The sequence below is a fragment of the Leptosomus discolor genome, chromosome 18, assembly GCF_034619465.1.
Source record: "Leptosomus discolor isolate bLepDis1 chromosome 18, bLepDis1.hap2, whole genome shotgun sequence".
NCBI classification, from domain to species: domain Eukaryota; kingdom Metazoa; phylum Chordata; class Aves; order Leptosomiformes; family Leptosomidae; genus Leptosomus; species Leptosomus discolor.
In genome coordinates, this window is record NC_141408.1 from 3,485,954 (window position 1) to 3,499,499 (window position 13,546).

Here is a 13,546-nt window from a genome sequence, read left to right on the forward strand (position 1 = left end):
AAGCTGCTGTGACGCTCCCTCTGTATTTTCTTTCCTATCTGTATGAATACATATGCCTGTCAGTATAACTGGAAACCAGACTGACTTCAACCCAGCAATGCAGGTTACGAGTGGTCCGACCCCTCCCGGTTCATCCAGGAGGTGCAGGAGGGCAGGTTTACCATCTAGCAGGCACAGTTCCCCAGGGAACTGAAGAGATTTATGCCTGGTAGCCAGCACAAAACAAACCAAGTCCAGACTAGCCTAAAACCCCTTCAAATAAAAAAAAAAAGCCACTGTATTGGGGGGTGGAAAAAAATATACTATTCAGTTGAAAGTTCATTAATGTGAGGGAAGGAATGAAGACAGGTTGTATAGCTGGCGATCACGAGTAACCAAAGACCATCTATTACAAGCCACTGAAAAACCACTACAAAAGATTAGTAACCCTCGGGCAGCACTTCAGTCAAATTTACTTTTTTGTTCAAAATTCGTTACTAATAGGCATTTAAAACTTGCAAGCAAGATTCAATCAGCTAGGGTTTATTCTGGGCATCACGAAGCTGTATCCAGGCAAAATAAGGGAAGAAGCAGTCCCTTCTTCTGCCCAGTGATTTGATTTGTTAGTTGTGATCCTTGTTGTAGTACCGACTGCCCCCATGTCCCTGACCAATCTGCCTGGACTCAGTTTCTCAACACGTTAAAAAAGTGGGAGGCAAGGCTGTCAGAGGCACAAAACCATAGCCCTTGCTATGATCTGCTCCCGCAGAAACACACTAGATAAATACTAACGGTTAATAATATCAGGCTTACAGGATTGTAAATGCATTTGTTTATTTAATGCTTTACATGAATGCTAATGAAGTTATTAACAGGCCTGCATGTTGTCTATTGTTTTTCTTGGTTTTAGTCTCTGCACCATCCTGCCTTATCCCTTCTGCTCCACGAGCTGGCCGACATCCTTCTCTTCCAAATCCCTGCACTAGTGCTCAGTCTTGGTTCTGAGCTCCTTATGTTTGCGACTCTCAGTTTCTTATTCAAAGATACTATTTTTAAAAACTTATTCATAAAGAATTTCATCAAGATAATGAGATTCAGTTTCATCATACCAGATATTTTCTGAGACACAAAACTGCAATCCCACATGGCATTATTGTCTTTAAATTGAGTTCAGAGGATATGTAAATGAGATAGTACTTCTTAGGTCCCATCAAGTGATGTCTCCAGGATGATTAGAAGGGGCTGCACCGAGAGGACACGCTCCTCTGACACCCGCACGCAGCACAGCCAACCTGCACGCTAACCTGCTCCAAGCTGCAACTGCTGCTCAGAGAAGTCTTTCATTTACGGCAAACGCCACTGTTTCTGGGCCACCACTTCACGGCTGTGTCACTGCCAAAACTGCCAAAAGCCTGCAGACCAAAACACCCTTCTCTCCTACGACCAGGGCAGAGGTGCAGGTGCTGAGGGTGGCTCCTGCACCTAATGCCAACACAGATGCTTCCCTCCGAGCTCTGCTTCTGCCACAGGCATTTTGAGGATAAGGATTAAAATGGAAGGCAAAGATTTACATGGAGGTGGGCAGTAGAAATAACTGCCAGAAGTTTTAAAGCCCATGCGAAGGCAGCAGGGATGACCTGTATAACGATGTGGGTGTAAGACTTGAGTCTGTAGCCTTTATCCTAATGCGAACACCCCAAAGTTCCCAACGTCAACAGTACTGACAGATAATATCAAACAGAAATCCTTTTTATTTTTAAAGCACCCATGGAGAGGATAATGTTCCTGTTTCTGTAGTAAGGGTGGCTTTATAGCTGTGGTGTCACAGCAACATTTTAAGGCAGGGACGGGACCAGACACAGTTAGGTGTACATTCAGTGAGACGCTGAAAAACCTGTCTAATGAGGAAACAACGGAGGGATACTTTCGTAAAGTCTGTGCCAGATACAGCCACTGACAGTGATGGCACACACCTTCCTGTTCTTGGAAGAGACAAACAAACAAACAAAAAAATGAAAGCACTGGGCGAATGTGAAAAGCTGTCTGTGGTACCTGGGAGAGCAGGTCTGCCAGCTCTCACAGCAAACGCGCGGCTTTCCAGAGGGAAAGAAGATAAAGACAGAAGAAAGAGACTGGTTTTCAGGGTAAAGAGTTGTAGTGCTTGGGATCTTACAGAGTTTCCTGAACTTCCATTCTCATTCAGGACAGCCATCTCCTTCCATTAAATGCGGGAGCACAACACGCACTATGTGACTCATTTTTTCGCCTGCACTGTTGTCGCGTGGGAGTGGGAAAAGCAGCTGGAATCCATCTATAGAGCACAGGGAGAGTTTCAAGTAAACACCAGTAAAGAAAGCCTACACATCAAATGCGTGGCTCGGTAGAGACGACTACTGCAGTAACTGCCAGTTGAACTCAGAGCCCGAGGGAGAGCTTTGCTTTGTGACTGGACACAGGTAACCCTGCACACTATGCAGGGCAGGTCCCACCTGAGAACAGATGAATCATTTGTTTCTGGTGATTCAAGAATTTATCCTGATTGCCGTCCCCATGACTCTAGCCCAGCAGTAGCTGTGCTGAAGGAGCCACGGCGGAACCACGTGCCCCCCTTGCTTTCACAGACAAGACCTCACAAGAAGTGGTACTGTACTAAAATAACTGTTGATTTGCTACTTTGTGTTCGAAAAAATTAGTCTATCATAATTTGTAGATGTATATAGAAGGGCTGTGCGAAAACCAAGCTCAGCTGACCAGGACATGGAAGCCCAATGACCCTGTCCATGCTCGGGGGCAGCTGTGCCTTTGCGAGAAGCATCCTCCTTCCCTGCAACTCGCTCCTCTTCTTCCTCACAGAGCCCTCCCGGGCACCTTACAGAGTTCAGCTGTTACACATAAAAAGAGCGATCGTAGCAAGATGGCTCAAAAAATTGGACTGCCCCTTTGTTGGACTTGCAGGGAAAGCCAGTTCCTGCTGGGAACTGCAGGGACGCTCTCATGGTCCCTCTGCTCAGCGGACGAAGGCAGCTTGCAATAGCCTGAAGAGGTTTGGCTCCAGCGAAAGCAAGTGAGAACGGCCAGGACAGGGACCCTTCTGCCCCTCGTGAGCTCACACAGACCCGTGCTTCAAGGACACTGCAGCCTCTGCCACACAATTTCACACCCAGGCAGGAGCCGTGGCTGCAGCCATGGTCGGGGTGACCAACAGTATGGCTGGCACAGCAGCCTAACACCCTTCGACGCAGTACTTTGCATTTATTTAAAGATTTTCATCTAAGTATCTCATGTCAACCCAAGGTTATAGATAACAGGGTGATGACTAGAATATGCTGGAATAGCCTGAGGCTATTTTTTTCTACTTTGGGCTGTTAAATAACACCAGCTTTTAGGCTATACTAGAAAAAGGAACTGAATAGTCTCACTCGAGGTTAAAAAACAAACAAAAAAAAAAGCCCTGAAAGGACCTAGGGCACTTCTGTGCTGTCAAAAAGCTACATTAACTAATTGCAAGCACTACAAGTCTAACAAAAGAGACAACAGAGCCCAGCTACAGCATTAACTCCTACAAACTCTAAATGCCCCATTTATACGGAGTTCTCAGAAATACACCCTTAGAAATTAAAAAAAAAAAAAAAAAGTATTTTTGCCAGTTCGTGGTTTATGATTCTCATGTCTGCATATTTCCAGCCAAGACCAGACTTGGCTTTGAGCATTACACTTACTCCTCATGCCTCAGTTTCCCTACCCAAAAGTAAAGGCTAATGACAACACTTCAAAGCAAGCACTCAGTATTTCGCAAAGGCAAGTGTTTTATGGTAACACTGTAATTCGCTCCCCACAGCAATACTACCTCACAACTTTTCTGGTTTGACTGTAGGCTGAACCAGAAATTTGACAAAAAAGGCTGGTTTGCACATGGGCTTTCAAGCCCTACTTCACACGAGCGCTTTCAATCAAAATAAGCAGCAGATCTCCAAAGCATTCTCATTCACCTTCATTTCTAGGTTTTTAAACAAAATATTAATGTTACATAGTGACTTTCAGCCTGTTGAGCTTTGCAGAAGGCACAGTTCAAATTTTTAACAAATATCTCAAACAGAGCTTTCTGTAAGATTTAAGACACTCAATTTCCCCCCCTCCCCCCCCGCTTTTTTTTTTTTCTTATAAAAAATTAGGTTTTTGTAACAGCTTCCCTGGTTTCTCATTCCCCCATTACAACCACTCCTGGGGTTTCACTGATGGCAGTGTGACTAGGAAATTTAAGAAGAGGAAAAAAAACAACTGTAAGAGACATGGCCTACAAAGTTCTCCATCTCCTGTTTTTAGGGAAATCACTTTAAATACAACAATAATTCCAGAGACAAGCATTAGAAGTTAATGACTCATCAAAAGAACAGGAAATAGGAAACTTTAAGACCTTAAAGGCACAGCAAATAGAAGCTATTTCATGTCATGTACAACACAACCACCCTAACTACAGTATTTCATGCTCAGTGGGGGGAAGCAGCATTTGAGACCATCTATCACAGTAATTATGTGACGCTGGAGGGAGCACCACTTTATTTTTTATTCTGTTTGACCCTGAACACCGTCAAAATGGAAGCCTACAAACATTTGAGAAGTGATATATTGGTACCAGCCAGCACTTAAACAAGAAAGATTTTTTTTTAAAAATTAAAGTAAGTAATTCATAGGCCAAATTCAGTTCTCACCATATATTGGGAATTATTCCCCCGAAGTCCAAGTTAACTGAGACTTGTCCCAGTGCAACAGAGGATTTCACAGGAATACGTGAACTCCAATTCTATCACGCAACTTTAGGCAGAAATAATTCTTCAGGAATTCTCTAAAACTACTGGTCCTCTGTCTTCAAACCCAATCCTACGCTCCTTCCCTGCAGAAAGCCACATCTTTAGAACTTTATTCTACAGTGATGCCTGAAGAACAGATCTGCTCAATAATGAGCAGGAAGAGGAGCACCCTTCACTCCAAATAGCCAAAACCCACAAGCAACCCCTTCTGTTACTGGATTTTTGGCGTAAAATCCAGAAAACCTCTTCCTTTCCCCACAACTGGAGACTCGAGTCCCTTGCAGCTGCACGCAGGTAACGTGAGGAGCTGTTTACCTCCCCGCTGTCCCTCCTGCCCGCCTGCCACCATCGCCTGCCTCTGCCCCAGCACTCCCCATCTGTCACCCACCTCTGACTTTGTGCAGATTACTTGAGGATTTATTTTCAAGCAGGATATAGGGATGAAAATAGGCATCACTTTGCCCTCCCACTCCTAAGCTTCCACCTATTTGTTTCATTAACTTCTTTTACATTGTCGTGGTATCGTGCTGTAAGCTCTTCAGGGCAGAGGTGGCCTTCGTAAGAGATACGTGCACAGTGCCCACCCCGGTACCCCCAGCCTCGCTGACCCGAGGTCTATGACCACTGCAAGAACAAAAGTATTAAATACTGATATTGAAATCCTGTGAGCCAAGTTTTCCAATTCCTGAAACAATGAAAAACTCTCCTTTATCGCAAAGCAGGGACTGCCAGCTCGCAGACCGCGCTTTCATCAACCACATTCTGTTCATTTCCAGATTTAGTTTTCATTAAAATGCAGCCCAGGATTAAAATAAGTCAGCTGGATCTATACAGTGGGGTAATTTGCAATGTTGCACCAGTAATAACGCTACACCAACATGCCCTCCTGTGTCATCCTTAGCTGTGTTGCCAAAAAAAAAATCTTAATCAGTCTGACCTATGAAAGGACAATTCTCTGCCCCGTACAGGGGAAGGCAAAGTAGTTTTCTACAAGTTATTGAAAGTCGTTGGTTTAGAACTACTACTTTAGTAAATATGAAAACCTCCTTTTCCGCTGCATTTTTCACGTGTTTGCTACTTTTAGAAGAACAAAAAGTCTGCACCTCTCAGACAATCACATACGCAACACAACAGGTAGCAGAGCTGCTTTGACTGACAGCCTTAACCCAAACAGTTTTTGCTTTGTGTTGTTTACGAAGGCTTTTTACTGCAGAAGGGAGGGCAGTACCTAAAATCCTCACAAGACTACTTAACATTTAGTGGTAAAAATGTAGCATTTCAGTGAAATTCGATATTTTCTTTCATCAAAGGCAGGGAGCCTCAACCCACATGTTAACAGTAATGTAACAAGCCTACTGTATGTGCTACAACCGAAGATCCTTTTCCAATTAGAGCTCATTTAGGTTAGGGGAGAGGAGGGGTGGGAGCAAAGAGGTGGCTCTGGAATCGATCTAAAACTGGAATTCAACCATTCTGGCTGGGAGCATTAACCAGTCAGCTGGGAATCCCAAACACTTATCGGACTCTGCAGTGAACCACAAGTGAAAGAGCAATGTTAGCAATAAGAACAGTTTGTCCCTGGAAAATTAAGGAAATGCATACAAGAATGTTTCTTTTTCTACAGAGGAGGAAAAAAAAAGTGTCTGTTGCACTAGGAACAAAACCAAACCCCAACAGTCTTTAATTTTCCTGAAACTCAAGTCTGAGTTTGCTTTTCAGTTCCAGCTCCGATAGAATCTCCAGATCAAACTCATTAGCGCTGGTTAAACCCAGGTTTGCTGATAGAAACGTGTGGGACAGCAAACAAAATCAGTATCAGGCCTCGAGAAAGGATGTGCCTCTTTAATTGAAAAAGGCAGAGTAATCATTCATTTATTTAACCCAGAGATGATTATAATCTGAAAACCTTGAAATCCTCTTACACAACAACTGTTTTGGCAAGCCCCTCTGTGTTCCAACAAATATTAAACTGTGCTTGCCATTTGTCTAAGGAATCTTGTATTAATAAACATGAAGAAGAACACTTTTACCTCCCACACTCAATGACAGAAGAAAACAAAGACCAGCTGTATTCATCAATGGATCCTTGTTCTGCACATAAAGGCTAATTACATTTTACTTCAAGCCTACACATGGAAAACTTTGCTGCTGCCATCTTGTCAAATTCAGCTTCTGATATTCCAGCTGACAGACTGCAATGACTGCACATAATAAACGACTTGTTGTCATTAACACCTTCGGCACCCTGCACGCGGGGCGGCTGCGGGACGCGGCGAAGGGGCCCGGGCAGCACCTCTGCTCCCGCTGCACCCACCTCACCTGGCGCTGGCAGAGGCAACGGGGGATTTTTACAGGCTGGGGTGACAGAAGCTCATTCGACCGCAGATTTTAATTCCAGCAGCCTTGGAAGATGCCTTGCTAGGATCCAGTGCGGACGGCACCTCTGCACCTCACTTCGCACTTTGAACAGGGACAGGTTGAAAAGACAAACAAACCAGCTGACATAACCATTTCCAGCTTTAAGATCACAACGACCAGTTGCTAGGACAAAATCCAGCCTCCTTAATGCTGACACTGAAGACTTTTTACTGTGTATTTCTCTACTTCTTTTTTTTGTTTGTTCAAAAGATTTTCAAAGTTACAAACAGTTGAAAGACAGCTTTATTCCAAAACTGAAAATCTTAAAAGCACTGTTAGCTTTAAAAAATTGACAATTATCGTTTTTTTTTTTCCTGAAGGCACTCCAATTCATCTGCATCAAATAAGTGTCTGTAAAACTAACAATTCTGGCCTAAGATAAAAATCACATGTTTTTAAAACATAAAACTAAAACTGGCAATACAAGTAGCTTTTCAGACTTAGATCAAAAGACGGTTTCTTTTTAGAAAAGAATCAAACTGTCTTTCACTGATTTTATTGGTGTTTTTTCAACATTTCTCCCAGCTTTTACAATTAAAATAGATGACTCAATTTCACTGTCTACATTCAGTTCCCTTTTCATGTTTTTCTAGATTTCCATATTGCAAAATCTGGGCTACAAACACCACAGATGACTGTTGTTATGCAAGAACTATTCCTGCCATTAATATCCAAAGCAATGATAAAATATTTCTGCTGTTATTAGGTCCTACAAGTTTGTTTTCACAGTACATTAGTTTGGGAGATAAAGTACATGCTTAACGTCTGCTTCAGGATTCAGCTCCATGATCACTATATTCTAGACCCAGCCTTCATAATCATTCTGCTACAAAACACAATAAACTTCTTGTTACTGCAGATGCTACTAATTTTATGTAATTCTATATATATTAGGTAAGAATCATATTCAAGATCAGAAGAAGTATTTCCGCGTGAATCTCTGAAAGAATGAAACACATCAGAAATGCAAACAAACATGCAGAGTACGTCTGTTGCTCAGTATAAGATAAATTACAGTACTTAGGGACATGGTATCAAAAAATGAAGTGAACACTCTGCAAATAAAAACATTAGAAAGGGTGAGGGGTTGTGAGGTTCAGCGCCTACAACCACTGAGCCCTGATCTCTGACTGTTCCCGCAGAAGCGACTGCAAGACAAAATAACAGCAACAGAGCTGCCAGCACCAGTTACGTGCAGGAAAAAACACAAAGGCAATCTGCAGTAATTTAAGGCTCCATCAGAAACATCATTAGTATGCGTCTCTTCGAGAAGGATGAAATCAATGAGGGAACAAAATACTTTCGATCACCTCATATGGAACTCAAAGAAACTGGACTCAAAGAGCAAACCCAAAATTTACCTAAAAGATTATTTTGAGTGATGTAAAAGGTGTTTCAACTCCAAGCGCTCATTCTTGACTACTATGGACTGAATTTTGTAAGCTCCACGTTCCCCAGTGGGGAATCAGATCCTCAACGCTTGTAGAACCACACGCTAAGAAACTAAAACTTGTTGCCAGTTTGATTCCTTTTGAAAACCCCGTGTTACCTAGACTGCCACGAGCCGTACCAGAAAGCACTTCCCTGCAGACAAAACCAGGACTGTGTCATTCCTCCCATCAAGCCTAGGCTGTAGTTTCTTTTGCCCCAAGATGGAGACTGCCAACAGCCTTCCCTCCCCATTCCTCCTGTACCAGAGCGGGTGGTAAGCGCAGAAGCGAGGGTTTGCTGCTCCATCCACCCCATCGCCTCCTGCCTGGAAGCGGAGGTGGAGCTGGGGCTCTGCAGGACACGGGTAGTGGGCACAGGGACATGACGGGCGTCTTCCAACGCTTGCCCTTCCAGCAGCCCAGGGACATCCATGTGAAACGGCTTCTTCTTTCCCATCCCACTTCTAGACACAGAAATGACTCTTTGGGCTTAATACTGCTGATCGTGAGAATTCCTTCTCATTACTAACTTTCCTTAAATACGAAGGGTTCAAAGAAAAACAGCAGAAGTCTGTCTCTCTTTTGTTGTTTCCTGCACTGATTGTTAATAAAACCAGGGGATAATTGAAAACAGTAGTCATTAAGACGACAAGGATATATATTTTTGAGACTATCTTCATGTTCTACTTGAAAACAAGAAAAATCTGCCAAAAATGCTACTCTCTAATTTGGGGTGAATCTGACAGAGTGATGACTGCTACCCCAAAAGCAGAAAGAACCAGGGTGCCTAACAGTGAAATAGAAATCCTTGACTAAACTGAATTTTATTTTCACCAAGATTGGAAGATCACAGTAAATATCTTATTTCTGCAATTACCTTATTTCTAAATAAAACATAAGAGATACATAGTATGAGAGATACATAGCAGATGCAGCACCTGAGAATGAAACCATGAATGCAGCAGCATGTGTGCCAGGAAAAGTGTCTTGTTGGGTGAAAGAAAACATGAAAACTAATAATCTCTCTATAGGAGGCCAAATTACGACCATGTTTCCCAACAAATTTGGACTCCTGAACCTATTCCATCTTGTCTGTCTCCAACAGACAGATGCAAAACAAAAAAGCAGTGATACCCTGAAGGAAGACATAGAAAGAAAACAGGGAAATCTTACTTTGCAGTAGTTTCTTCATCGTATTTTGTTTTCAGATCAAATAGTTCTGTTCTGGTTTTTTCCAAGGCTAAAAAGGCATAAACAGGAAGTATTACAGCACTGTAACAGCAGTGAAAAGCAAAAAGACTATTCCTTTTTCTTTTATTCAGCCATAAATAAAGCTGCACATCTCCTGATGAAAAATTCTTTGCTTTATCTTTCTACCTAGGCAAACCATTACGACTTAGAAAAAACCACAGCTTTTGATTTTTCACAATTTCTTACAGTATTTCTTTTACATTGCAAAAATTCCCAGTTACTGCTTAACAAAGCTAGACATTATTAATTTCTCATTAAGCTGGCTAAACTGCTTATTCATCTGAAATATGTATTGCAGTAACTCAGCGAACAAAATTTCTTGTGTTCCCATAGTAAACCAAACTGTATGTGTCCAGACCTGGAAGCTGTAAGTATGCAGAGATGAAAATTAACAGCAAGCAAGTCACAGCACCAGGCAAGACACACCGGTAGAAGCTGGGTTCCTACTAAACCCAGGTCACTACACGTCTTTATCACAGCTCAGAAATGTGTGAAACCAGAGCAAAACACGGGACAGAGGGAAAGTTCCAGGGCCTGCTTTCACTGCAGCGATGCTCCAACGCTCTACGGGCCCCGTGCTCGGCCTTGCCCACCTCTTTACCAACGGACTGGCTGCAACACAAGCGGCTGCTGCAGGCGTGACGCCCAAAAGCAGCTCCGACTCACAAAGCACGTTCAAGCGCTGTTGGATCTCTCTGCACTTGCAAGAGCTGGTTCACACACAGTCCCGAGAGGTTTAATGATCTCTGTTCCTCTCCCCTCCAGCCTGATCATTGGTATAGGTCAGAACAGCGATACCAAACCTGTTTGCAAAGCTTGAACCTTGTGTTCGGCTTCTTCCAGCTTCGAGGCTGTCGACATCTGCGTCTCCTGCAGTTTTCTGTAAAGGGAAGAGAAGAGGTGAAAACAGAGCTCGTAATCATGTTAAACAACTTATTTGTATTTTGCAAATTTGGAAGATAGAGTGATTAAACGTCTCAACTGTAATCAGACAACTGACAACACCACACAGACTACAAGGTGCTTCAACGGAACCCATAAATCATGTCACACTGCAATACTGTTCATACTTTGCAGTCCCACTTATTAAAATTTTAACAGTGTAGCCACCTCATAACATAAGCTGTGAACATTATACAAGAGCTGACTGCTATATAAATGACAACTTTAGTGGAAGGTTTTCTTGAGCATAATTTGTTTTGGAAATGTCACACACATTAAGAAAATTGTCACCAAGCACCCTCTGTTGTACAAAGTTAGTACAAGAAGAATGATACATTTCCATTTTACTGTCATAACGAAGAAATTTGTTGCCATAACTGATACAGTGAATAGATGCGGCAGCTGTTTCATCATAGCTGTAATGGATGCCAAATACAGTCATACTATTAGCTACTCTTTAGAAAAACACACGTATTTCAAAACAAATTCACACTGATATTTTCTATATAACATGAGCAAACCTTTAATATGCTCACATTTCTGATGTCCACAGGCAGTACTTTCTTTTTTGGGCCAGTTTTACCATCATCTGGCCATAGAGTCACTACACTCCTTGCTAAAGGCCAGACTACAGGAGTTACAAAACTCATCTTTGAAAGGGAGTTGTTCCAACATCTCCCAGGAGCTGCTGCTTTTTGCGACATTGCTTTAAAGATATTCTGCAGATTTCACAATTGTGATACGGCTTATGGAGCTACCAGCGTCCTACTTGCACTCCACAGGGTGCATAAATTTATTCTCCAACCCTGCTGACCAGGTTAATAATTATTTACAGCGAGAAACATGTGTCAGTTCCCTTCTTACCGAATTATCTAGTTTGAGAACTCCAAACCTTTTATACACACTTTCATTTGCGTTCCACAACCTGCCATTTTATTTTATTTTTAAGTGTATCTAAATTGCACTTGTTAAAGCCACTGCTTACATGTTACTGATCAAAGAGCCACCACAGATATTGATGAATTAAAAAAAGCTTTGCATTCACTGGTAGATCCTTCCCACTCAGACCTGAATTTAAACAACCAACCCACCAACTAAAAAGCTCATGAAAACTGAAGGGCTTCCACACTAAGTTGAGCATATTATAGCTTCAGTGTTATTGCTCCATGGGAGAAATAAATTCTCAAGATAGGGAACGCAGCCTCAAAGAGCTCCCTCTTAAGACACTTGGTCTTGTCCTGCCTGATTTGCCTGCTCACTAACCTACAAGATTCAAACATTCCCTGCTCGTTAGTGAAAGATTAGAAATGCATCCAAGATGCTTCCAAAAATCAATAATAAATAACTAAACTACTTCTTAATGTCGACAGGCAGGAATATGCCACCCTTTTCAGGATCATTCAGGAGCACATCCCCTCTCTCAGCCATCGCCATAGGAGCAGGGGTGACGCATCTTTCACCCAGGCTCCGGGGTACAGCGTTTCACCTTCACCAGCTCAGGGCTGTGCAGATTGTACAGTGGTGCTGTGACACAGCAGACTGAATTATGCTGTCGGCTAATGGAGAAAGATTAGTGTCACAAAGACAATACAGCCAGGGAAGAAGAAAAGCAGGTTTGCACCCTTCCGAACATGACACCCCCCACACAATACCGCTGCGAAGAAACAATCTGTCCTTGTTTCACTTCCACACTTTTGCGATTGCTTTTCTGTGCAAAGTTGAGTATCAAATGATTCCGTGTCAAACACATAAATCGTCAGAATCGCTCAATATATGAGCTGTCTCAGCGCACTGAAGAGAGAGTCCTGGCTGGGAAGATGAAATAGAAAGACACATCTCTCCTCCTCTACAATATGTACAGACGCACACACACACACACTCACCTCTCCTTCTCCGCAAAATCATTTTGTAACTTTTGTTCTTTTTCAAGGGCTATATTCTCCGCTTGGTTCTTCAGGGTCTGTTCATATTCTCGGATTTTCTCTTTAAGTGCTTTTATTGTAACCTCTACAGAAAAACAATAGGGGAAGAATGAGTTTACACAGCTCCACGTGGTTCCACAACACAAGGCTTTCTTTACCCTGTAGGCTCAGTGTGTTTTAAACTTTAGCTCTTCAACTCTGACACAAAATCAATGGATATGAGTCCCTTTGGAGACCTTTTACTCCCTAAATGTTAAATTGAACTTTAAGTGTTTAGGTTGAGAAGGATCAATGGAGTTTGCTGGAGAGCAGAGCGCGAAGAAGGTTCCTCTAACGTGACTTAAAAAAAAATAAAAAAAGGAAGAAAAAAAAAAAATCAATTGTAAAATATAGTATCACCTTATTGACTAGTCTCAAATCAGCTCACTGCTGAGTAGAGATTAATAAAGCCCCAGTGCAGGTTTAAGTATGCATTTACACACAGGACTGTTAATTCATATAACTGTGCTCATGTAAAAAGAGGCAGTTTTACTATGGTTCATGCACAGATTCAATCTAACACTAATTGAACACATATCTGGGATACAGCTACGTTCTGCCTCACAACTGATGAAAAATACGGCAGTTAAGATTTAACTGCTGTATTAACAGTAGATCAGATCCAACAGACACTCTGGAGCCCTTCATTTTCTCGTTGCTCTAACTGCCTTGTCATCGACACCGGGTTTTACGCACAAGCATTAACTTTCTGAGTGCACTTGTAGCCTTCCAGGGAATTTGCAGAAACCCTTCTCCC

The 13,546-nt window shown here is 42.4% G+C and overlaps 1 protein-coding gene across 7 annotated transcripts in view; it reads right to left on the reverse strand.

The window, feature by feature from the left end:
* CUX1 (cut like homeobox 1) overlaps nucleotides 1-13,546 on the reverse strand; it is a 283,475-nt gene that overhangs the window by 126,789 nt on the left and 143,140 nt on the right. For all 7 annotated transcript variants that reach the window (XM_086475312.1, XM_086475311.1, XM_086475313.1 and 4 more), the window contains 3 exons: nucleotides 12,712-12,835; nucleotides 10,690-10,766; nucleotides 9,809-9,875 (listed from right to left, as the gene is read on the reverse strand). In XM_086475312.1, coding sequence (XP_086331438.1) covers nucleotides 9,809-9,875; nucleotides 10,690-10,766; nucleotides 12,712-12,835 — 268 coding nt within the window. The remainder of the gene's footprint in view (nucleotides 1-9,808; nucleotides 9,876-10,689; nucleotides 10,767-12,711; nucleotides 12,836-13,546) is intronic.